Below are 24,231 nucleotides of genomic sequence, written 5' to 3' on the forward strand. Positions count from 1 at the left end.
GATAATTATTTTTGATTTGTTTGTTTTTTATTGGACTTAACCGTGGGAAAGTGTAAGTTTGTTCTCAACTAGTAATAACTGATAAATAGTGGATATGGTATAAAACACGTGGAATGATGTCATACTGTATACTGTAGTAAATTACATCATTTTTAATATCAATATTGTTCTATTGTAGTTCTATTTAGTCATACAAAGTTTCATTTAATTTTTTTAAATAAAAATTCAGTATAATCTATAAATAGTGTAACAAAGTTTTCTTTTACTTTGTTTTTTTTTTATTTATTTTTTTTGTATGTAGATGAAAGTTTGAGATTCCAAGATTGTAATGCTTATTAGGGTCATAGGTCAAATTTTGTCTATTAATAATATGTACAATAATTATTTTTTAAACTCTTACATTGTACAAAATGTTTGTAGAATTTCCTTTTAGAGTGTTGAAGTTATAAGTTATTATAATTAATTTGTATTATTTTGTTGAAAAACTAGCTAGTGTTTAGCACCCTTTGTTTTTTTTTATATTTGTTTGTTTTATAATTCGCAGAAATAAATAAATATTTTTATTATACCTAGGAAAAATTGTTACAATCCCTTTTATTTTGCGCATATTACTTGTTCAGTTATATAAATATATCTTCGTCCTTTTAATTGGATGCGTTTATGTAAATGAAGGAATCTCAAAATCTACAAAGCATCTAATAATTGAGAAAAATTACCATTTTAAAAAATGTCCAGAGCAAATCAGTTTTTGTATTTAAAAAAAAAAAGTGATATATTTTAAAGGTCATCATCTTCTACTGACGTCAACCTTTTCTGTTAATATACAAAATTATTTTTTTACTTGTAAATACTCTAATTGACAAAACCATATATTCTTTACTTTTGACGTCATTCTCTTAACTTTTACATACAAAATTACAACATTTGACTGGTAAAATATCGTAATTGACAGAATATTCTTGTTCATGTATTCATTGAATAAGCTGCTGTATAAATTAATGACAAGGATAAGGTAGGTGTAATTAGTACTGGTACTGTGGTACCTTGTCATGTATAATAATTAGGCCCAGTACGTACATGAGCTACAAGATGAGCTAGTAGCAGGTAGGAAATTCACTTCATTCATCTAAACATTTTCTAAAATGATATTAAAGCATGAATTGTTGAGCGAATATAATGCATCTTTTTTGTGTAGATAATCTTGTTTGTGTTTATTTATTCGCCTACTCTGCATCTGTTCCCATCTTTCTGATCCCAGGTCCTGGGTTCAGTAATAACACCTAGTATGCACGTGTGTGCAGAGTAGGTTGCCCTCTAGTCCTACACTCAACTCAAATGTTAGTAGAATTGATTATCTATGACCTAGACAAGCAGATTATGTGTATAATTCATTTTGTATATCATTACAATTTTACAATGAATATAAATTGATTATAATTTCATTTATAGACGATCTAGATCTAGATTCCCTCGTGAATGGATTGAGTTCGTTTCCTACACCTCTGGATTCAGACGATCAGCACCTGTTGAGTCAAGACGACCTAAATGAATCCTCTGATTACGAGCCATCTGATCATTCCAGTTCGCCCCCGATTCATTCACACTCGCCCCTTGTTCATTCTCCAACGACATACTCCAACAGCCACGGCCCGCTTCTTCAGAGCGTATCATCGCCAACTCAAGTGGTGAGATTTCACAGGCAACACAAAAGCCTTATAAAGAGCAAGTCTCTGCCGATTCGCCAGGGCATGAAAAGTGACATCCCAGATCCATTTCCGGATCTTGGGGGCTATCAACAAACAAGGATTGCAACATCAATGGTAAGAATAACCTTTTGTTTACATTCTTAGCAAATAAATTGTTTCTCATAAATGGTTTCTAATAACTTGATATCAAAGGGCTTCCACTATAATTGAATATCCCTGTGTGGACAATATATCTCGTAAGCTTATATATCCCATAATGCACACTAATCGATTCAGAAAGCGGAACCGTAACCCAGGCTTATGGCTTTTGGCATGTGTTCGAGGCTCAATCTCTTGATGGTTCTTGTGGTAGAACGAGTCTTCTCTGATAAGGACTATAAGCCGTATGTCCAGTGTACACAAACTCTGTGCATTTTATATAACCTAGTACATTTTTCGAGATGAGTAGGGGGTTATCCCAGTGTATTAATGGACATATGAGAGAACTGGCAGAAACAAAGAAAAATCATGTAGTTACTTAAAACTAAAATGTCAGGCCCTATTTGGATAAAGCTCTCATAATCTTCCGTAAGCAGAACATTTATTCCAAACACGAGGATGTCCACTTCTGTGATTTAATAAACATACTTTTATCAGAATATTGGTGGTGTCGTGATTAGGCAAAGGAATTAATATTTGATGAGAGACACATTTTTCAAATTGCTGTAATCTGTATTTTATCTAACTTAAATGGTATCTTTAAATAATGAGATTATGAAATTTGGTAAACAAATATTATTAAGACTATAGTTTTGTAGAAAAAAGTATGATCAATGATAATGACATCATAAATGAATACAGTTTCCGCTGAATAGGCATGGTCTGTTATAGTTGTAAAACATGTTGTCCCTCATTTGTGTTAAACCAGAAAATGTGCCCAAAATTATGGAGCTTTTGGCCCACTATTAAATTTTGAAAATTGCAATGCAAATGACAGGTCATAGGTCAATTTCGGCACTTTTTAGGCCATGCACTCCTCTATTTCAAAAAACTGATTTCTCCCCTGGATGTCCACTGGACTGGGGTTCTTTATTGTACTGAATCCAATACAAGTCATATTTTGAAGTATACGGTAAATTTCATTTTATACAAAATATGCTGTGGATAAATTTTATAATTTTAATTAACAATCCTCAAATGTAAATCTTGTATTGATAGAATTCAGGTACAAAAGCAATTTCTAAAATTGTCTGTATAACACAAAAGGGTGTCGGTACAGAACCGACAGAGTGATTCATTTTATTAAGCCTAGTAATTGGCTATCTATAATAGTCACTTTCTTTGTCTTTCTTATTTTATAGCGTTATCCATACATACTTTTATTGAAAATAAATAATCATTATACAAATTTCTGCTATTCAAATACGAGACAATTGACCATTAAATTTATTCATTCGTTTTCCATTTTTCTGCTATTGTTATTTTACTCTCGTTAACGTTAATTCAATCCTCTCGTGTTTTTTTTTATGTGATGGTAATGATACCTGGCGTCAGATATCAATTTCATTGTCTATTGCTCAGGGCAATTCCAGGTCTGTAATGATTTTTACCGAGTACATTTTATCAAGTTAACTTTAATCGTAAAGATCTAACTTTATTCTAGTACTAGTTTGATATTATAGAATTTTATAGAAAAATATTATAATCAATATGTACTGTAAATATTCAACAGACAAACAGTTAAATTTTACCAAAAAACCCATCAATTAAAATGAATAACGATTATGTGACATTAAAATTAACTAATCAAAATAAAAATGCTAATTATTTTCTTTCATTAAAAATACAATTAATATTATCAATTAAGTTATATATACATTTAATTTTATAATTACTAATATTTTCATTTAGGACAAAATTATAGCCATATAATTTTATCAATATTAATAATCAAGTTTTACATTTTTTACAATGAAATAATTATAAGCTCAGCATTATGGAATTTACTTTCAGTCCACGTTGGTTTCTTAAATTTCAGTTCAATGCCGCATATCTATGCTTGAAATTACGTTTTCAATTAGATAATGTTACCCTTTTGTGAATAAGTTTAATTAATTGTGCTTCTCTCCTGGACTTGAATAGTGTTACCCCCTGTGAAGCTGCCAACAATAGTCATATTTCTCTCCGGGTGAGCTTGCTGTCTATCTGTAATCTTGTTCTGATTTATAGTGTTAAAGTGGATTCTTTAATAATGTTTTTTGATCACATAGAATCTTAGTTGACACAGATTTTCATTCATTCTCATATCTTAATACCAATTATGAATTATAATAATAATAATAATAATAATAATAAATACTTTATTTTAACACGGAAAAGCTTGTCACCATAACCATATCTACTTTTTGTAATGCTAGAAACTGTGCAACCAATAAGTTCAGAAATGTTTTATTTGTATGAATAGATTCACCTAGTGGAAAACATTTAATACTACTGTAGTATTATGCAAATCTGTTCTAAATAATTATGATAAATACTAGTCTTGTAATGCACCTTTTTACAATTAATGTTGCGTATCCTGTCAGCATTTCGAATATAATATTTATGAATAGTATTACCTCTAGGGGAAGAAATGGGAACAACTTAAACTTAGAGTTAGGATTCAAAATTGATTTCAAAGGATATACAACGGTCTCTACGACTTTCACTAATGTGTGTTCTTATAAGACAATAACCTATGGTTACCTTTGTAATAAATAGTATATATACAGTAATTGTTTTTTTTTCATATTGACGGTCTTCTATACATGACAGGAGCTTGATGTAAAATAGAACCTATTACCAAATGCAAGGTATGATAGCTTACACAGTCGGCTCCTCTGTAGTTGATATTTAATATATATAATTGGCCCTTAAGGCTTTCCATAGATAGGGATCCATTCATAATTGTCCCCTTAGGCGTTCCATAGGTAGAGATTAAATTTTTAGTTTGTTCAGTTAATGTTGATTAATAGTAGTTTCTAAGAAATTATTAATTGAATTTAGCAACAATACTTGAGGTAAAACCTTGTTAGAATTAACTTTCATAATCTTGGATCAACCTTAATCTGGTGGATCTATCATATTTAATTGATATTCAGCATTGTATTAAATCAAAATCAGGTAGTAATCCTTCAAAGTCCCCCTTCACCTACATACTTTCAATGGCTTAATCCCCATGGTTGACTTGAGGAAATAATGTAACTCTTCAGAATGATTTTCAACTTCCAAACTATTTCAAAATATATACTGTATTATAATCCATAGCCACGATGGTTTTACGGATCAGCAAACCCCTTGTTTTCCTGAAGTTTCTTTTTCAAACTACTGTTGATATCAGATATGATGTAGCTTTACCGGAAGTCAAAATGTGATCAAATCCTATTTATTTCTGGCTCATTTTTTAGGTAGGATTTCTCTTATCAGAGAAAAATAATTTCTATTCAACAGTTGCCTGTCTGCTCTTGATGAAAAAAGAAATACAGAAATTGATAGAGTACATCTGTAACCATTGACAAGATGAATGCAGCAATAGTAGTAGACTCATCCATTAAACTGTTTAATGATCAACTTAACACCCAACAGTGAGTTGGTAAAATAATACATTAATCAAAAAACAACAGGTTAGATTATTTAGATTAGCTGTGTGGCACAGGTAAATCATCAACACAGGTGACAATGCTTAACACACCTGAGTTTAAAATTCAGGTGAGAAGGTTTACTACACCTATATTAGGAATATTAAAAAACAAAGAAGAAACCTACTGTAAAGCTTTTTTATACTAGAAAGTTTAGTAAACCTCTACTTAAAAGTTTTGTAAACCTTTACTAGAAGGTTGAGTAAACTTTACTCAGAAAATTTGGTAAATTTTACTCGGAAAGTTTGTTAAACATTTCTTCGGAAAGTTTGGTAAACCTTTACTAGAAAGTTTGGTAAACTTTAACTCAGAAAGTTTGGTAAACCTTCACTAGAAAGTTTGGTAAACCTTTACTAGAAAGTTTGGTAAACCTTTACTAGAAAGTTTGGTAAACCTTTACTAGAAAGTTTGGTAAACCTTTACTAGAAAGTTTGATAAACCTTTACTAGAAAGTTTGATAAACCTTTACTAGAAAGTTTGGTAAACCTTTAGTAGAAATTTTTGTAAACCTTTGTAGAAAGTTTGGTAAACCTTTACTAGAAAGTTTGGTAAACCTTTAGTAGAAAGTTTTGTAAACCTTTACTAGAAAGTTTGGTAAACCTTTAGTAGAAAATGTAAAGTTATGTAAAAAGGCCATATACATGGCTGCAGTCGCGTGCTCAAGTTAGTGTTTACTGACCGACCGACCAACCGACCGACATAGTGAGCTGTAGACTAGCTCGCGACTAAAAATCTACTAGGAAAATTCGGAAAACATTTAGTACAAAGTTTACTTTACTCGAAAAGTTTGGTAAGCCTTAAGGTTTACATTAGGACGATAACAATTGACAATAAATACATTTTTCTGACATAAAAAAAATAAATTGGAAAAGTTTTTGTTTTAGAACTATAGGAAAATCATTTATACTATCATTAAGAAAAATAATATTTTTAGAAATCCGATCAAATGACTTCATGATCAATAAAAACAATAAAATCGTTGTATTGCCGCGATATTATTGCTTTTACTGATCGTGACGTCATTTGATTGGACATGTGAAAATGTAATTGTTATCATAGGCAGCATATATGATTCTCCTATAGTTCTAGGATGAAAATTGTTTAGATTTCCTTTGTTTTATGAATGAAAAATGCATATTTATCTATTTATCATCAATCGTCCTAGTGTAAATGGGACTTTACTCGGAAAGTTTGATAAACTTTTGGTAAACTTTACTCGGAAAGTTTAGTAAACCTTTACTTGAAGGTTTTGGTAAACCTTTACTAGAAAGTTTAGTAAACTTTTTTTAGGAAAGTTTGTAAACATTTTCTAGAAAGTTTAGTAAACTTTACTTGGACAGTTTGGTAAACCTTTAATAAAAAGTTTGATGAACATTTACTAGGAAAGTTTTGTAAACCTATTAGAAAGTTTTTTACTACCTCATAACATAAATGTTCTCTTAAAGATTGTAATAAACTTTAATAGTACTCTGTACCAAATGTGGCTACAAGGCGGAATCAATTAATAACAATATCAATCAATAACAATGCAAAATGTATATACATAGCAGTTTAAAGATATAAATCTGGTATTATTTTGAATCATCTTTACAAGCCCACACAAAATGTCCTGCTTTTGGTCAAAGTAATATTAAAACATCATCAAAATATCAAAATTTACAGCATGTGAAAATTACTTGCATTGCAATATAGGTGTGTGGTAAATGGAATTTCATAAATTGTGTCCTTGATAAGATAATATTGTACGGTATTAATAAAAGATTGAATGATCATCATATGACAGTTTATTTTGGGAATGACACAACTTGCTTTTACAGCCATGGACAGGTCACCACGTTTTATTTTATGGAAAGATCAGAGAAATAATGAGATTTCAGTTTTGTGTAAAGTAAATAAATTAATATGCATGGCTCAAATTTATATTATATTGTTGATTACTTAAACACAGCTCCCGTAGCTATAAAATGCATTGTGAACATCACACAGACTAATTTAGGGAAAAGAGATGCTTAATTAATCTTTTGTAGGTGGCTGTTAAATAAACTGTATTCAAAGTGGAAGGCTGTATCCAAAACACTTCCAAGTCTTTTACTTTTGTTATGAATTAAAATATAGCCTTTAAATAAAAGGGTTCAAAATTTAGCAAAATTCTTTCTACCCATACCTATACATATTATTGGAATATGCTATATAATGCTATAAAATAAAATATTATGGTATACTACAATCAACATGGTATACCAGAATTATTTATCATATCTTTGCATTTGCATATTTAATTTGATTATTATTAGAACTTAAGACACATTTAAATTGCTATTTTATTGTAGTATAACTGCTAAAATATTATATTTTAATCCTTTTCTGATGCTTACAAAAGAAACAAAATACCAATTAGTTTAAAACAAAATAAACATGAAGCATGACAATTTAAATCTCCATTCCAATCATCATTTGTCTTTATATAAAAGAGTGTGATATTGCAAAGAACCTAAACCACAATTGCCTCTGTAGATGTAACAGGCATAGGGTACTGGAAATGACCACAATGTGTAGATACCTCCCCCGCAAAGAATGGACTTGTCACTTAAAGCTATTCCATTTCCATGTCACTTAAGCCCCGCCTACTTCTGTCACTGTCATACTGTGAACCAATCAGCAGGCTCAGAATTATGAGGCTTGAGTTGTGTAGAGCCTTGGAAAGTAATCACACATTATCACACTAGGACCAGCACCACCAATCAGCCTGGGTATTATCTTTCTGTTGTACAAAACTTTTTTGGTTTTTAAAGTTATATAAAAGACATTATATCAACATTGAAACTGGATTTAAAACCACAGTGACAGGTCGACTAAGTTGGATTATTTCAACCGAAAAAGCAGTGGAACTTTCAATCATGCCTACTTGCTCGGCATTTGTGAATTTTCGTTGCGAAGCAACTAAAAGAAAAATTATGGAGAGCAAATTCTTAAGTGAAAATAATTGTGCGTTACGAAGGACTTTATCAGCAGGGCGCAAACGACGGAATGGCCAGGTAATATCTCGAAAAGTTTATCTGTAGGAGATCTAGAAACAAAACAAGTATAAGCTCAGTCAGTCAACTTAATAGTCTATTTTGTACTTAAAATTATTTAAAAAGATGTTATTATTTTACAATTTATTATATTTTGCTATGTCTATTTTATTTTTTTAGGTTTTAATCTTCGGTACTTTAGTAATTTTTAGCTAGATATTTAAACATCAGTTTTACCATTACATTATACAAATCATGAAGAGGTGACGTGATGTAGAGACTTGGTACTAGCTAAGGTATAGCCTCTCTTCTGTGACAGATTAGTAGTATTGTCAACTCTAGTTCAAGGTCTGTTTTATTTCAGGTTTTCTGAATAAAGCATACAAGTGATCATATTAATATTTATTGTATATTTCAGACTACATTGTCCTTGTCAATATTTGATTTATATGTAGTGAATTTTTTTGGCACCATGCAATTCTATTTTTATGTTGTGTGTTATACACACTAGTTAGTGTGTTGTGCTTGGTAGGCCCTATTGATAAATTTTAATGAAATATCGGGTTGTCAGTGAAATAAGATAAATTAAAAAAAACATTCACAGATTTCTTGATTAATATAAATAATAAAAGTATATAGTTAGAAGGTATTATCAGTGTGAATTGATGATATATCACATGAGTTCACTTTGTAAAGTTGTAGTAATTTAACATTATTTTTTAACAAAATCCTAAAATAGAAATAAATTTTAATATGATGTGGTGCATTATGATTATTCTTCTTCATGTCCATAGTATCCCTCTTAAAATACATGATGTCAATTGTCATCTCATGACTAATACCTTCCAGGGGCTACCTTTGTTTCTCTACATATCTACCCCTCTAGACAGACTAACTCACAACCTATATCTGCTCAACAGACTACCTATTTCTATGCTATTACCCAACCATTCTTCACTTTTAGTTTGTTACCCTCTTCTTTCAGATCTAACTTCTCCTGTAGACTTACTAACCACCTCCCCACTCACCTATCCCCCTCATTATTAGACATATCCCCCTCTCCTCAATTGTACTCTTTCTACAGCCTACAGCAGGCCTACCTTTCTCTGCAGCAGACCTATTTATCTCTCCACTCGGTTATCTTTCCCCCTCCCTTAAACATAATCATCGTCCTCAAAGCTACCTCTCTTCACAGACTTTCTCACAAAGTCTTGCCTGCCTTTCCCTGATCTCTCTCACAATATATTCATCAATACTTCTGTAATTATATCACTAAAAACTGAACTATATATTGCCTTTGTAATACAGCTGCATTGTTCTATTTAAGATTCAAGGTTAAGTCAGTGAATGTGAAACGATGAGTGTTACCGTTACCTAGCGGGATGCTAACCTAGCGTAAATACCAGCTCTCCCAGCGTGTCAAAATTTTAATATGACACTGTTTAAAATTAATGGCCATGATCACTTATCCACTGCTAACATTGTTTTGTTTAATTATCTCTTTTTGGTTATGTTTTACTTGGGTTTGTGTTTGGTTTTTTTTGTTGTCATTTTTGTTGGTATTTTTCAACAATGAATTCAAAATTATTACTAAACTCAAGAAAATATTTTGTTGAAAATTTAATAATATCAACATTTTTTTATCTTGTTTCTTTTTAGGAGGAGTGTTTCTTTAGGAACCAAGATAATAAAAAAGACCAGGAAACGTTACCATCTGAGAATTCAGTAAGTTTGTGTAATAAAACAAAATGCATTAATGTTTAGTCATTTTACTTACATACTTACTTTTTTATATTAGAACTAGTAACATTTTCGCCAGACTCCGACACTATTTTTAGGACACAATCCTTATTGTTGGTATTTGATGAATTTTGCATTCTCTGAATAATTGTACTACTGTATAGCTTTTTCAAACATTTAAGACAAGGAATGACCTGGAATGACCTGGTTTAATATAATGTAATGTAAACGCATCATTTTTACAAAATGTAAACAATTGCAGGGAAAGTGTCTTTAAGATCTAGACTACGTTCCATGTAAAAAAATACGAAACAAAGTAATCATTCATCAACGGATCCCTACATTTGGCTTGATTAAAGCTTGAAATAGCATAAAAATAAATGCTAAAAAATAGCTTCAAAATTCCTTTAAATTCATCATATGAATCTATCTCCTCGCTGTAAAATTTGCTCTTAAAATCAGAATTTTAAAGTCTGAACAGGTATTTAAATTTCTATTTATCAGTGCAATTTTAACCTCTATGCACTATACATCTTTAATCAGGATTAACATTTTTTCCTGGGAAATATCTAGTTTTTATATCTTGCTGACTAATCTTAAAACATTGTTGATTAATTTGACATGTTTTCCAAACTTGTATTCTTTATCTCACAATTGTTAGATTAAATCCATATCATATCAGAAATAGCAAAAGTTAGCTTCCAATCAGTTGCACAAAGTTGCTTTTTCTCACCGATAATTCACAATGAATTTTACTCGTCAGTCATCAAGGGATGCCTACATTTGGCACATGGCCGCAATATCTCTACCTCTATTAAAAAGTCCCTAAAAAGCTAGGGAGGCACCTAACCTGGTGAGCAAACTAGCTAGGAATATCATTTATCATCTAGGCCTGCTCAAATGGATTTAAAGCTGTCAATTAACATTTAATCTGAGTGATGATCAATAAATCCTCCTGTTGGCTAGTAAAGGGAGATTGTACTCACAATCGATAGTATACTCTGGCAAATCAATTATTTCTAGGGTTTGAAAAAGGTTAAAAAGGGAGATGAAAACTGTACAATTCTCACAAAGGTGCAGGATTGATTAAAGCTTGAAATAGCATAAAAATAAATGCTAAAAAATAGCTTCAAAATTCCTTTAGATTCATCATATGAATCTATCTCCTCGCTGTAAAATTTACTCTTAAAATCAGAATTTTAAAGTCTGAACAGGTATTTAAATTCATCATCTTCTATTTATCATGATTAACTTTTTTTCCTGGGAAATATCTAGTTTTTATATCTTGCTGACTAATCTTAATAAAACATTGTTGATTAATTTGACATGTTTTCCAAACTTGTATTCTTTATCAATTCTTATTATTCTTCACAATTGTTAGATTAAATCCAGATCATATTAGAAATAGCAAAAGTTAGCTTCCAATCAGTTGCACAAAGTCGCTTTTTCTCACCGGTAATTCACAATGAATTTTACTCGTCAGGTTCCAGTCAAAGTCTACTGCGAAGATGGAAGTTGGAAAGTGAGCACAGTGATAGTGGAGCCTATGCATAGTGCAATGGATGTCTGTCGTATAATGGTAATGCAAAAGAACACAGTCGAAGATAAGAATTGGTCCTTAGTCGAACATCTTACAGATCAAGGACTCGGTAAGTGCATCATGTACATCTTTAGTGTTCCTTTTATACTGTATTATTCATTCTCAACTGAGGAACTCCACCAAGGTGCAACACCAATGATACTAAGATAGTAGACCAGTACACCGGGGTAACCCACATTTCTTCTGAAGGATGAACTGGATCCTCTAAAGTGCCTAAGTAAAATGAGTACACTAGTACTTACCGGTAAGTACTTTTCCTGGGAAGACTTGTTTTACCAGCCACCAGAAAAATGGCTATGTTTCGTTGTACCATGCCTTATTAACTGCCACTCAACTAAAAACGTTAATTCAATATATGCTCAGTACGGCTTTTTCACCCAATTTTTGTACACAACATTTTAGGTTTTACTGCTTATGTTTTCATCAGTCCACCGAGACTAGTGAACCTAGTGTGTGTAATTGTGATTTACGACAAACTGGTATTTACACTTAATACCTTAGCATTAGAGCTATTAGTTGTCAAGAGTCCCTCATAAAACCCCATTGGCCCACTTACCAGCAATCTTTGTGTCTCCTATCTTAGTCCTTATGGGCTGCTTGGTAGTCCTTCTGCTGTTGTGTACCTAATCAAGAGTTATTGGCAGGCACATTTAGCTGCGTAATTGAGGTGAAAACTTTTGGCCTCATTGTCTATTTTCAAGGGATATCTCTTCCAAAATAACATGTCATGTTACAACATTGTAAAACACCTTAGAGATTTTTAAAAATGTTTGTTTTTTAACCCAGTTCTCTTCTGTTCTATAGTCCTAAAACCAGCGGAACTATGTGTCGGTTTTAATTTTTTTTATTATTCACTCAATTAAACCCGTGTGTACTCGGGTAGTGGTTTAGGTGAGAAGATAAACTGATACCTTCTTGGTGGTAACTTATTCACCCTGCCCCTTCCCCTTTGCTAATCCCTTTGTCAAATCTTGCATTTGCTGGATAAATTATCAAATTTATTAACTTGAGAGTGGAATAAATAGTTTTCCTCCTTCTATAAATAGACCTGTCATTTATTTTTATCCTTATATCAAATACAATGAACCTGTTCTTTTACCAGTTTAGTGAGTACAAGAAAGTATATTGACAGACTTGTTTGTAACTGTATAACATGCACTATGTTTTGGTGCAGTATTTCTATACTAGATCCATAATCATCAATAAATATCATGTGTGTTTTTGTTCTGGTTTTCTCATCTTTTTGTAGACTGGTCTAAATCTTACCACTAGTTTCTGATTCATTCAAGGGCTAGCCTGCTTGTCTGGGGCTTAAAATACTGGTGTTCTCCAGCCTGCCAGCCTGCCTGTCTCGGGCTTAGTCTGGCTGTCTCTTGATCCCTGTCGTCTGCTGCTCCTGTAGACTGCTTAGGAGTTTAATCTTTCATTTAATGAATTAATGGATATTTTATTAGATACCATCTGTTATAGTAATTAAAACAAACAATACACTTATTTGATTTGATTCTTTAAAATCTAATTAGACTGCTAAATTGATAAACAGAATAAAAATATGTTTTGGACATATTTACTTCATTATTTCAAACAACATCCAAAATATAAGTATTTGCATTTAGTGAAATGAGGAATAAAATATGTCACACAATTCTTTATAAAACACCTGCTAGTAATGATGTGTCAGTCTTGTGTTAGGTGTAGATGCCATGGGGTATGTGTAAAGTGAGTCAAAACGACCCCTCTACCTCACACTCTGTCATTGCACTTGTTTTGTGAGCGCAGGTGAGAGTGCCCAGGATAGTCACCTAGCCAGGCTACCTGTCATGGTATTCTTTAAAGTGTGGTGCCTCTGGTAGTAACCAATGAAATGGTATCTATACCAATCACTTGTCACCTATGTCCATCTGTAACCTTGCTTTATTTTAGGCAGGTGAGAGAATACCTGTAGGCTACCTGCGCAATTACCTGCCATTCAATTTATTCCATTACCTCAATTTTAATTTAATTCTCTTACTTGCATATGTTTACCTGTTGGCAACAATCTTATAGCCTTGATTGATAATGAATAATGTTAAAACATAATATGTTGATATTGATTTTTCAGTGAAATTCTAAATTCATTAAACATTTTGTAACTTTTTTTTTTTTTAATGAAGTTAGAAAACCGTGTATATGACTCTGGTGTAGATAATCGCATAAATAAGCCTATCGTACTAGTCAATATAGGAATAAAGAGTTGCCTGCTGCTACAAATTTGTTTTCCTCACTAAAATATTTTTCCACTTGACTTTAAAACTGAAAAAAAAGAAATGAAACTGTTTCGATTATAAAATCACTTTTAAATCCTTGTGACGCCGGTTGCCAATGGAAAGGAATTAGTATTTGTCTGAATAATAGCTCTTTAATGAGATAGTTACTGGTTGATATGATATTCAGTTCATTAAAACGTTTACAAGGTGTGTAGAAATGAATACTTTACATTCTAAGGGATCATGTCAACATTATTCTACTGCAGTAACTGCAGTAACTACATAATTATTTAGCAAGCTTGTTTTCTTTTAAAATACAAACTGTTTACTGCAGTAACTGCCACATAAACCTCTACATTCAAACTAAAATCAAAAGGTTATTGTAGTGAAAAAATGTAGGATAACTGCAGTAAAATAATTTTTTATATTTATTCATAAGTGGAAAATTATTTCCATTTATTTTCATTTGCATATAAAATATACATAGAAACTATGTATAAATTATATTTATGGTCCCTTTATCGCTTTGTAAGAGTTGAGACAAATATGATTCCAGAAAAAAAAACTTTAGACAAATTATATTTATCATTACTGTTACACGAGAAGTTTCCAATTTTTTTTTTCGTTGAATGATGTATAAATGACTAACTTAACGGTTAAGTCATGGCTTACGTGCACATGCCAGTTCATTGTAATTAAGCTCGAATACATTAATTAAGTACAGTATCCGGTCCATTATAACTTGCGATGTTCTCGTCATTTGCAAATTTTATAATCATTGCACATAGAGGATTTGAATTTTACATCGCTAGATTTGATCCAAATTATGCTGCTAAAATTGACAATTGATCATCTGTGCGCTGTATTGACGCCAAACATGACAGGCTAGCATACTGAACTAGTTTTGAAAACTGTGAATATTATGAGATATTCTTCATGAATATGTATAAGTTGTTGCTCGTATCAGGACATGCTATTATTAGGCCTGTGTCAACGTACATATTATAATCTTAACAACATATCATAATTTCTATAATTTTTATATAAAGTCTACCTACCTTATTGCAATCAAAATTCTGGGCCCACTCATGTTCACAGCTCAAGGAGTTGTACAGTATGCTTGTACAGTATTCTGGCTTTGGCACAAGACTGGAAGGTGTAAAATATCCTAAATAGGTCACACATTTCAAGCTAGTGCTTAAAGTTGTGCCGTCGATTCATATCTCCTTGTCTAATTAACTCATTTCTCATTCTAGAAAATAATAATTTACATTGAACCTTACTTTATTAACCATTAAACCTCAATACAAATATAATTTCCTATCTAGGATATACTTTGTGGTAGAAATTGATGAAATCACTGTGGTTTCTGTGAATTCTTAGCAGGGGGTTAGCATGGACAATGACCCCGCTGGATGCCAGGCAGGGGGAGTGTCATCGGGTTCTATGACATTTTGCCCATTAAAGCTTACAATAGTATAATTCCACGAAGGAAGTCAAATACAGGTTGCGTTGAGAAGGAAATTGATTTAATTAAACACGTGGCTGTCATGGTCATGGGGCTTATAGCAGCTGAGGTTGACAGGCCTTCTATATGCCTTCATGTCAACACATAATCCCTGGATGGATCAAACACTTCTAGGAAAAAAATGCATTTAAATGTGTTAACATCAATGTTAAACTCTCTTCTTTCCTTTAACACATGATATTCACTCTTGTCTTCGGTGAGCTTGATTCTTTAAATTGGATTAGTTTCTAATGTTGATGTAGATACCACAAACTCAATTGCAAGCTTTTTTGTGGATGGTAAATATTAAGAACAAGCATGGGGATAAAATACTTTCGCGATAATGAACGAAACGGGGCATACTTGGCTTATACACATTCATAGATTAATCTTATGTATGAAATTACTGTTTCTTCATATTTCCATCCTGAGACCTTGCTATCGTTCAGAACACAAAAATGGACTGGCCCTCTCGGATGTGACCTTCTTAGGACCACTGGCCAGTCTGTTTTTCCTTAATATTGATATTTTTTATCGTTTACGGTATGTGGCTTGTGGTCTATACATTTAGTATTGACTGCAATTAGATAGGATTTCATTACGAGAACATGCAAACGGATCATGCTGAATTGGGTTTGTAGTTCCTAACCTATATTGTGTGAGTGTTCAATACATTTAGTTCTTATTATCAAAGGAAACCCCTATTGAACACATTATTGATTGTACTGTGCCATTTTAATTAACTTAACGTATTCAGTGGTAAAGATAATATTGTACAATCTATACAAGGGGCAAGCAATAGGCATTGGCCTAAACAGTCAAACTGCTTATTCCAACATTAACAAAACAAATAGTGTATAAAATTAAAAATATATATGGTACGACAAATTTAAGATGATTTAAACAGACAGATTACCTGTAGCAAACGACCTTCTTCCAGCCTAACTATCTAGGTCATCCATACAGTACGTATGGTACTGCATTGAGGTACTTTTTCATATGGATATATGTCTTATATATTATAATTAAGTTAATAGTAGGAGACATGCAAGCTGTGATTCTGTCCTAGATCTCAAACCATGTCCATCAGCAAATAATAATGTAATAAACTAAAGTTCATGGTAAATCCACTCTATTGTTAATTTTTTTCGCTGCTAGAGAAGAGGATGAGAATAGAATCATTGGGAAACAGTTACCACGCTGTTATTTGCTACGGCTGAAAAAATGGGTATTTGGCAACTAGGACCGGGCATGCGCATACCCCAAAGCACTTCTGGGAAAAGAGAGTATATGAAAACATTTGGTGATAAATATTGAGAAGGAAGCATGTAGACGGTATAGTTATTGTGAGATGGGTGCCATTTTTTATAAAAAGTATTTCTTTATTTAAATTTTAACTAGAAAATATTTTCATTTCATTAGTGCATCTTTCGTAATGGTAATCTAAAAGTACAGTATCTTTATTGGAGATTTAGATAATGATGTATACCAAGTATTATGTTTCAGTTATGTGATCTCATCAGCTAAAATACAATATCATCATTGTTATTATTGACCTTTTATACTGACTTAGAATCTCTAATGAAACTATATTCAATATCTTTAACATATGGTAGTATTTTACCATTGACCCATATATTGAAAAGTTCAATACCTACCACAAAAAAATATACTCCTCCATATTCTTCTGTAATAAAATGATTAATTTATATTTTAAATGTGACTCATTTGCAAGATGTTACCTGTTAAAAGATGAGTCACATTGTGTGAAGTTGAGTAGGAGTTGATTGAGGATGGTTTCATGAGGATCTCATTCAACAATTACCTCTTTTGAATACTCCTTTTATTTTCGTTTAAAAAAAAAATGTTTGAAAGATTTTCTTTTACCATACCGAATTCAACTCTTTCAACTTCTTAAACTCTGTCAAACTAGTATGACAATATGGTAGTGATATGACATCATCGTGTCCATGGGCACATTTGACATAAGAGCCCTCTTTGGACAGGCCAAAGGGTTATGTGGGAGTTGATAGACATGAAGAAGAACATGTGTTAAGATTGATCAAGAGTATATTGATCAACTTACAACATTCGATTGTGTATTTCATTGCCATGAAAACAATTAAACGTGATATTGCTATTTTAATTTTAAAATGATTTTTTTTTCATTGCAGAAAGGATACTGGAGGATCACGAAAAGGTTCTTGAAGTTTACAACAACTGGCCCAAGTCCAGCAACAATAAAATCTATTTTAGGAAAAACTTCAGAAAATATGAGATATTTCAAAACCCATGTGTAAGTAATCTTGCTCATTCATGTTGACTTTGATGGCCTTAACAATCATAAAATGACACTATAAAAAGAGCATTAAGAACGGTGATGGGTTAAAGAGTGAATGTTGGATGATAGCATTATCAAAACATTCAGGTTGTAGAAACTTGCACATGCATTAGGCCTTTTTAAAGTTGTAGGTGAGGTGTTTTACAAATTGCACTCCTCAATACATTCAGGAGTGCTGTTTGTATTTTGGTGTGTAGAAGTTCACAAAATTTAAGTGTGTTGTAAATCACACTCCTCAAGGCCATTTAGTAGTGTGTTAGGTGAGTAATCACACTCGCTCTCCTCAAAAGAAAAGGCCTGATGCATGATACATAACAATGTGCAGTGTTTTTCATTAATATGTGAACATATCAAACTTTCCCGAACTACTGGTTTGTTTGAATTCGTCCAATTTATTGCTTAGCATTGTGTTGCCAGTTAGAGGAAAAATGGCGCACCATGTCACAATGCATCACTTTCGCTGCTGGTCTCTGGTTTCAATAGGCTGTAGGCTTGCATGGTCACAAAGTATGACAAGTTAAAATAGCATTTATTGGGTTCGACTTCTTTCTTAAACCATGAATTTTCCTTTCTGCAGCAATTTTTCCCAATGCATATGCTAGAACTGACAGAAGAATTGGAAGGATTATCAGAAAAAGCAGAAAGAACAAAACAGATTCTACTACAGGTAAAAAATAAATGTTTATAAAAATAAAGTTAAAAAGTATTTTTTACTAAATAGCTGTTTACTTTATCAGAGTTACATTGCTGATCACAGAGCAGTTACTATTCGGATATGAATTGGTGATAACTCGTAATAGTTACCTAATAATAGTGCGTGTAAACACATCTATATAAACCAACAATGTTTGATTTTTTTTTAAACCACATAATAGTGTTAACAAGTTTGTACATACATAGTTTTATTGACACCTTCTTCATTCACTTTCCCTGACCTGTTACATAAATATAATAATGATAACCCTATACTTTTCATGAACATTTTTACTATTTTTTTTATATAGAATCTATTTTTGAAAGGTGATAAGTTACCTAAAATTCAGGGATTTCTTCATTCACACGATGGACACAAAAAGTCTTGGAAAAAACATTATTTTTTTTTACGGCAGTCTGGACTTTACTATTCCACCAAGGGTACTTCAAAGGTAAGAAACCCTTTTAAAAACATTTTAAACAAAAGTGTATCAAAAAATATTTTATTAAATCTATTTGATTTAATAAATCTAAAGTAAGGAAGAGTATCTACACCGGGTTATGAAGGCCGGATGTTATGCATTAAAGAAATAATTGATATGCGGTTCTTTTAGTTTCATATGTTTTTAAATACTGTCTATAGTATAACATTACCATGTACATCATCACCATGTGGTACTAAATTCATTTAGGGCCTGTTTCTGAAATGTTCATGATGAAGACTACCATGACATATGATAAATTATTTAATTGTTTCTTGAATATAACTTCTTTTGAGGTTTTACTTTAAACCATAAGGTGTTGACCTGTATTTCGTCTTTTGCTAAGTATAGCGTCCCGGGCCTTTCAACTGCTTTTGTTATGGTTGAGCGCTTTAGAGCCAAGCATCTAGTCTTCTGGTAGTTGTTGCTGTGGTAATGATATGTGTCTGTGCCCTTTGGCCTAATGCCGACTTAGGCCACATCCATGATCTTTAGTGGTAATTCAACAGGCCTTCATTAGTCCCATATCAACACATGTGAATGTGTACCATGTGTGAAGAATGACTAAAAAAGTTCTCCATTATTCAGTGGTCATATTGAATCAGGTCACCTCATAGGGCTCAGCCCAGTTACTATGAAATGGAGTGTAAATAACTGTGTAGAATACAGGTGTTTTTGCTCAACTTTCTTAGGCCATGGGTAACCAGTTGTCCCCAGTTGTCAAAATCAATTTACATCTGCCTCCTTCAAATGCAAATTAAATATGATATGATATTTAGTTGATAGACCACAAGCTGGGATTAAGTTATCATGTAAAATGTAGCAAAATGTATGTAAACACATGGACAGTGTTGAGTTGGGTAACTTCTTACAGTCTTCCGCTTCTATCTCTATCAGCTTAAATAATCTGTAGTATCAGCCAATTTGTGTTTTTTTTATGTACCGTATATTTCGGTGTATAAGTCGCACCTGTGTATAAGACGCACCCCCTAACTGAGAGTAAAATATCGGTATTTTTTATATCGTCGATGTATAAGACGCACTTTATATTTCATCAAAACAATGTTTTTTTTAAATTGTAATCAATATTATTGTAATAATATATTGTTATATCTACAACGGAGTCCTTTATTTATGGTTTTTCTTACCTAGGCTCGGCCGCGCCCAGTCTCAACAAGTTCTTTCTAACTTGTTATTTATGAGTTTCGCCGCAACATCGAGTGCATGACCGTGTGTGTAACACGCACGTGTGTGTGGGCTAGCCTCGCTCGATCATTTCGAGAGGGCGCACGTTTTCACGGACAATCGTATTCGATTAGTATCTATGTATCCGAGAAGTGTATACGCTAGGTCCATGCTATAGTCAACTGGAGAATATACTAGTCGAATATCATAGACCATGTGGCCGCCAAGAAGGGCTTGCGCTGGGGGTACGGCGGTCGGCGATCGTGCGTATAACTATAAATAAATACTCGGCCTAGGCCTAGACCTATTCCAATCGTAAACGTTTACAAATGAAATTTGATCGGACCGCCTAAAACAGCTCCATAATGAACAAATCTTTTCATCATATTTAGTATAACATCACGCTAATATGCCTTGAAAACTAGGCAGAAGCAGGTTGCCGTTACGTTAGTACACTGTAGGCTAACTAGCCTAGGCCTAGCCAACGAGGTGACGATATGTAGGTAGGCTACAATCTGTGTGGTATGAGGCATAATGTTCGGTGTATAAGACGCACCCTTAATTTAGAGGTCAAATTTGCGTGTCAAAAGTGCGACTTATACACCGAAATATACGGTAATGTAATATTATCTATATCTATATTATCATACTAGAACAAAACTCAACTTGAAAGACTATCCTTATTATACTATAATAAATGATAATTTGATTTATTAAAAACCAGTAAAAAAAAAAATCTGGGTTTATCAGTAATAACTCAAGTATTTCTTGTTCTTTAGGATGGATACATTTGGTATTCCCACAATATTGTGGATAAAAATAAACCACTATCTAATATTGTTTTATGTTAAAGAGATATTGAACATTTTAATTTAGGGCATGTTCAGATTCATGGGGTTTGTTTAGGTTATATAGAGAAATTTAGTATCCCCACAATATTGAGGATAAAAATAAACCAGTATCTAATAATATTTTACGTTCAGATTAATGGAGTTATGCTTTCGTATCATAAGCAAGGTCATGTTATTATCAGCGTTGTAACAGCAAAGTGTTCATTAGAAACTGAAGTTGTACAGATTTGGGCGAATGTTAAAGTTGATTGGTTGGTTGTCAACTCCGTAGGTCTGAACAGGCCCTTAGAAATTAGAAGTTTTATCAAGATTGAATTAATTACTTTTTACTGACTACTTCAACTTTAAGCAGACAATACTTTCTTAAAATTACATTTGGGTATTTTAAAAGAACACCTTCTTATATTTGAGAACGCATTTTATTCAACATTATAATCGATGGAAGCAAAATTAGTTTCTTCGTTTGGTTGATATAAATATTTGAGTCATGGCCAATGTTTAATTCCCTGCTCGTGGACAGAAAGAGAATAAAAAACTTCACATTTTCGTTGATGCGTGCCGTGCAGCTGATTTATCTCAAATACAATCAGTTTTAATTCTCGGTTTTTAAGAACGTCCGTGTCGTCGGTTTATTAAGGTATATGTAAAAGCCTTTTAAAGAGCTAATAAAAAAACATTATTGCACTCAAGTTGAAAAGTGCAAGAAAAAACATTGCATTTTAATAGGTTGTAGAAAGGTCATTTACTATCGATCTTGACAGATTTTATGAGAAAGAATAAGAAAGATGCTAAATTACAATTTAGACAAAAGAAATTGTCAATTGTATATCTGTGTTTTTATCTCGCCATCTGTCTTCTTTTTTTTTAATAATAATATTTTAGATAACTTATTGAGGTCCTGATAGATAAATGAAAATAATAAATAATACATTACATAGGTTAAATAATTCATATGACACATGATACATATACATCATAACGTTAAAACATACATCCATCCATCCATGAAGGTATACCTGTATGATATATCTTATAAATATCTGTTTCATATGTTTTGTTATTTATTTAGTTATTTAATTTAGTGTTCATATTTCTCTAATATCTACTTATTGTGGTCCCGATAATCACACTAAAATGTGTTTCTTGTTAACATGGATGCATTGCACATACAATGGATAAACTAAATTCTCCATTAATTTTAGATCGTTTTAATCATATCTATCAATCATTGGAGGAAATATCTGCACTTAGAAATTTAATAGTATGTTATTATTAGGTTTTTTAAAGATTTAGAGGGAATTATTTGTGGAAACCATGATATTAATGTGTAATTTAATGTTGTTACACGAAAGCCATAGGGGTTTTGTGTTCCCATGACGACATAATAAGTACTTGATATTCATTTTATCAAATCCTGATCAGTCAATCTCAGCATCACTTGTGCTGTATCGCTATAGCAACCAACCTGACTAAACTGACCTGCAGACAATCATTACCTGCCAATCATAAAAAAAGAACCCATCCCCATGACAACAGTCACTACTTTTGGCCTGATGTGTAATGAATGATGATAGGTATAGTAGTGGCTGTGGTGAATGTCACTTGACACAGCAATTCCCCTCGAGGGCATCGAGAAAAAAGACCCACAGATAGTAAAGTATTGAGTGATTGGCGTGGCTCTTTTACAAGCTGTAGAGAGAAGTTTCATTACAGCAAATATTTTTTACTCTCAAGTTGATTATTTTTTTTGGTGTAGTTCACAATTATAAGTTTATTTGACTGATCTGTTTGAGGTGATATTGTTCCTTGGACTCATTACTGTTTCTACCTGAGCAATGAATACATATTTTGTGAGAAGTTTGAGTAGTTTTCTGAGCAACCAGTCAAATATGCTTAAAGATAATAATGCAAGATACAAGCCAGCAACGATGGGAAATAACTAAAGATATGGTAAAGATATTAATGCTAAACATTTGCGAAACCAATACCAACACCAACTTTATTCACATCATTCATACATAAATAAATAGTACAATATGTGAAAAGGAGCCAGAAACGCTTTGGTTCACACAGTGCGGCGTAGTGCAGGCTTGATCAGTTCATTTTATCAGCTTGTTTAATCAGTCGTTGTTACTCACAATCTTGTTTAGTCTAGTGCGCAATCCACTTTCAAGATGACATTCATTTCTGTAGTACTCTTCTGATTTATATTAAGTTGTATTTTGGTTATCATTAGAGATAACTACTACTGGTACCTGTTACTGTCATGTATTATGACTATGCTACAAATCACTATAGTAGTAAGCATGATAAATGTTCATCAATTCAAATTGCTGATTTATCATCAACAGCAATCAACAAAAAACGAGTGGTCTTCCCTAAGAATGAGATTATGAACCTAGTTGAACTTAATAATGACACTAAAAAATGGTGCTACTTCCGATATGAATCCTTCGCTTCCATCAGATGTAAACATAGAACTTAAATATATATAATGAGGTGAACTCAGAATTAAAGTATAAGTAAGAGTTGAAACTAAAAATAAGTTTGAGTTAAAATTAGAACCTAAGTATCAGTTTGAGTTTAACTTAGAACCAAAGTATAAGTATGAGTTGAACTTGGATGGAACATAAGTTTTTGTGTTAAACTTAGAAGCCAAGAAAAATCTTAATACCCACATTAGTACTGTAATACCTAATATGCTACAATGTCTAAATTACTTTCATAACTATGATTTTGTTCTCCTTTCTTTCAGGATCCTAAACACTTAACCTGCTATGTGCAATTTGACCATATAGAGCTTCATTATGCAATAAATGGAAAGAAGCAATATCACTCGCCATCAGAATTTGTTTTCACGTTACGAGTAAGTTTTTTCTAATTTAACAGTTATATAAAGTATACATTATTGTTACTGTGACAATTTATCATGAAAGATAATCAATAATATATGTACTCTATATGTGCCCTTTTTGTCACTAGAAAAGTCACCTTTTGTCACTTCTGAAAGTCCCTTTTTGTCACTGAGAAAATCCCTTTCTGTCACTTTTGTTACTGGGGAAAGTCCCCTTTTGTCACCACACTAGGAAAGTCTCTTTTTGTCATGAATGTCACTTTCAGACACTAGGAATATCGCCATTGGTACTGTATAATTTTAGTTATTTTACATTGCTATGCTAGGTAGGCTACTAGTGACATTTAAGTGTAATT

General features: G+C 32.3%; 1 protein-coding gene across 2 annotated transcripts in view; it reads left to right on the forward strand.

Annotated features, from left to right (window-relative positions):
• Nucleotides 1-24,231, forward strand: part of LOC140059939 (growth factor receptor-bound protein 14-like) — a 43,388-nt gene that overhangs the window by 12,391 nt on the left and 6,766 nt on the right. Inside the window, exons 3-10 of one of the 2 annotated variants that reach the window (XM_072105942.1) lie at nucleotides 1,450-1,820; nucleotides 8,155-8,397; nucleotides 10,036-10,101; nucleotides 11,600-11,765; nucleotides 17,644-17,765; nucleotides 18,388-18,477; nucleotides 18,815-18,955; nucleotides 23,777-23,887. In XM_072105942.1, the coding sequence (XP_071962043.1) occupies nucleotides 1,450-1,820; nucleotides 8,155-8,397; nucleotides 10,036-10,101; nucleotides 11,600-11,765; nucleotides 17,644-17,765; nucleotides 18,388-18,477; nucleotides 18,815-18,955; nucleotides 23,777-23,887 (1,310 nt within the window). The remainder of the gene's footprint in view (nucleotides 1-1,449; nucleotides 1,821-8,154; nucleotides 8,398-10,035; nucleotides 10,102-11,599; nucleotides 11,766-17,643; nucleotides 17,766-18,387; nucleotides 18,478-18,814; nucleotides 18,956-23,776; nucleotides 23,888-24,231) is intronic. The other variant, XM_072105950.1, reaches the window with a different exon arrangement.

Source organism: Antedon mediterranea, chromosome 1 (genome assembly GCF_964355755.1).
Source record: "Antedon mediterranea chromosome 1, ecAntMedi1.1, whole genome shotgun sequence".
NCBI classification, from domain to species: domain Eukaryota; kingdom Metazoa; phylum Echinodermata; class Crinoidea; order Comatulida; family Antedonidae; genus Antedon; species Antedon mediterranea.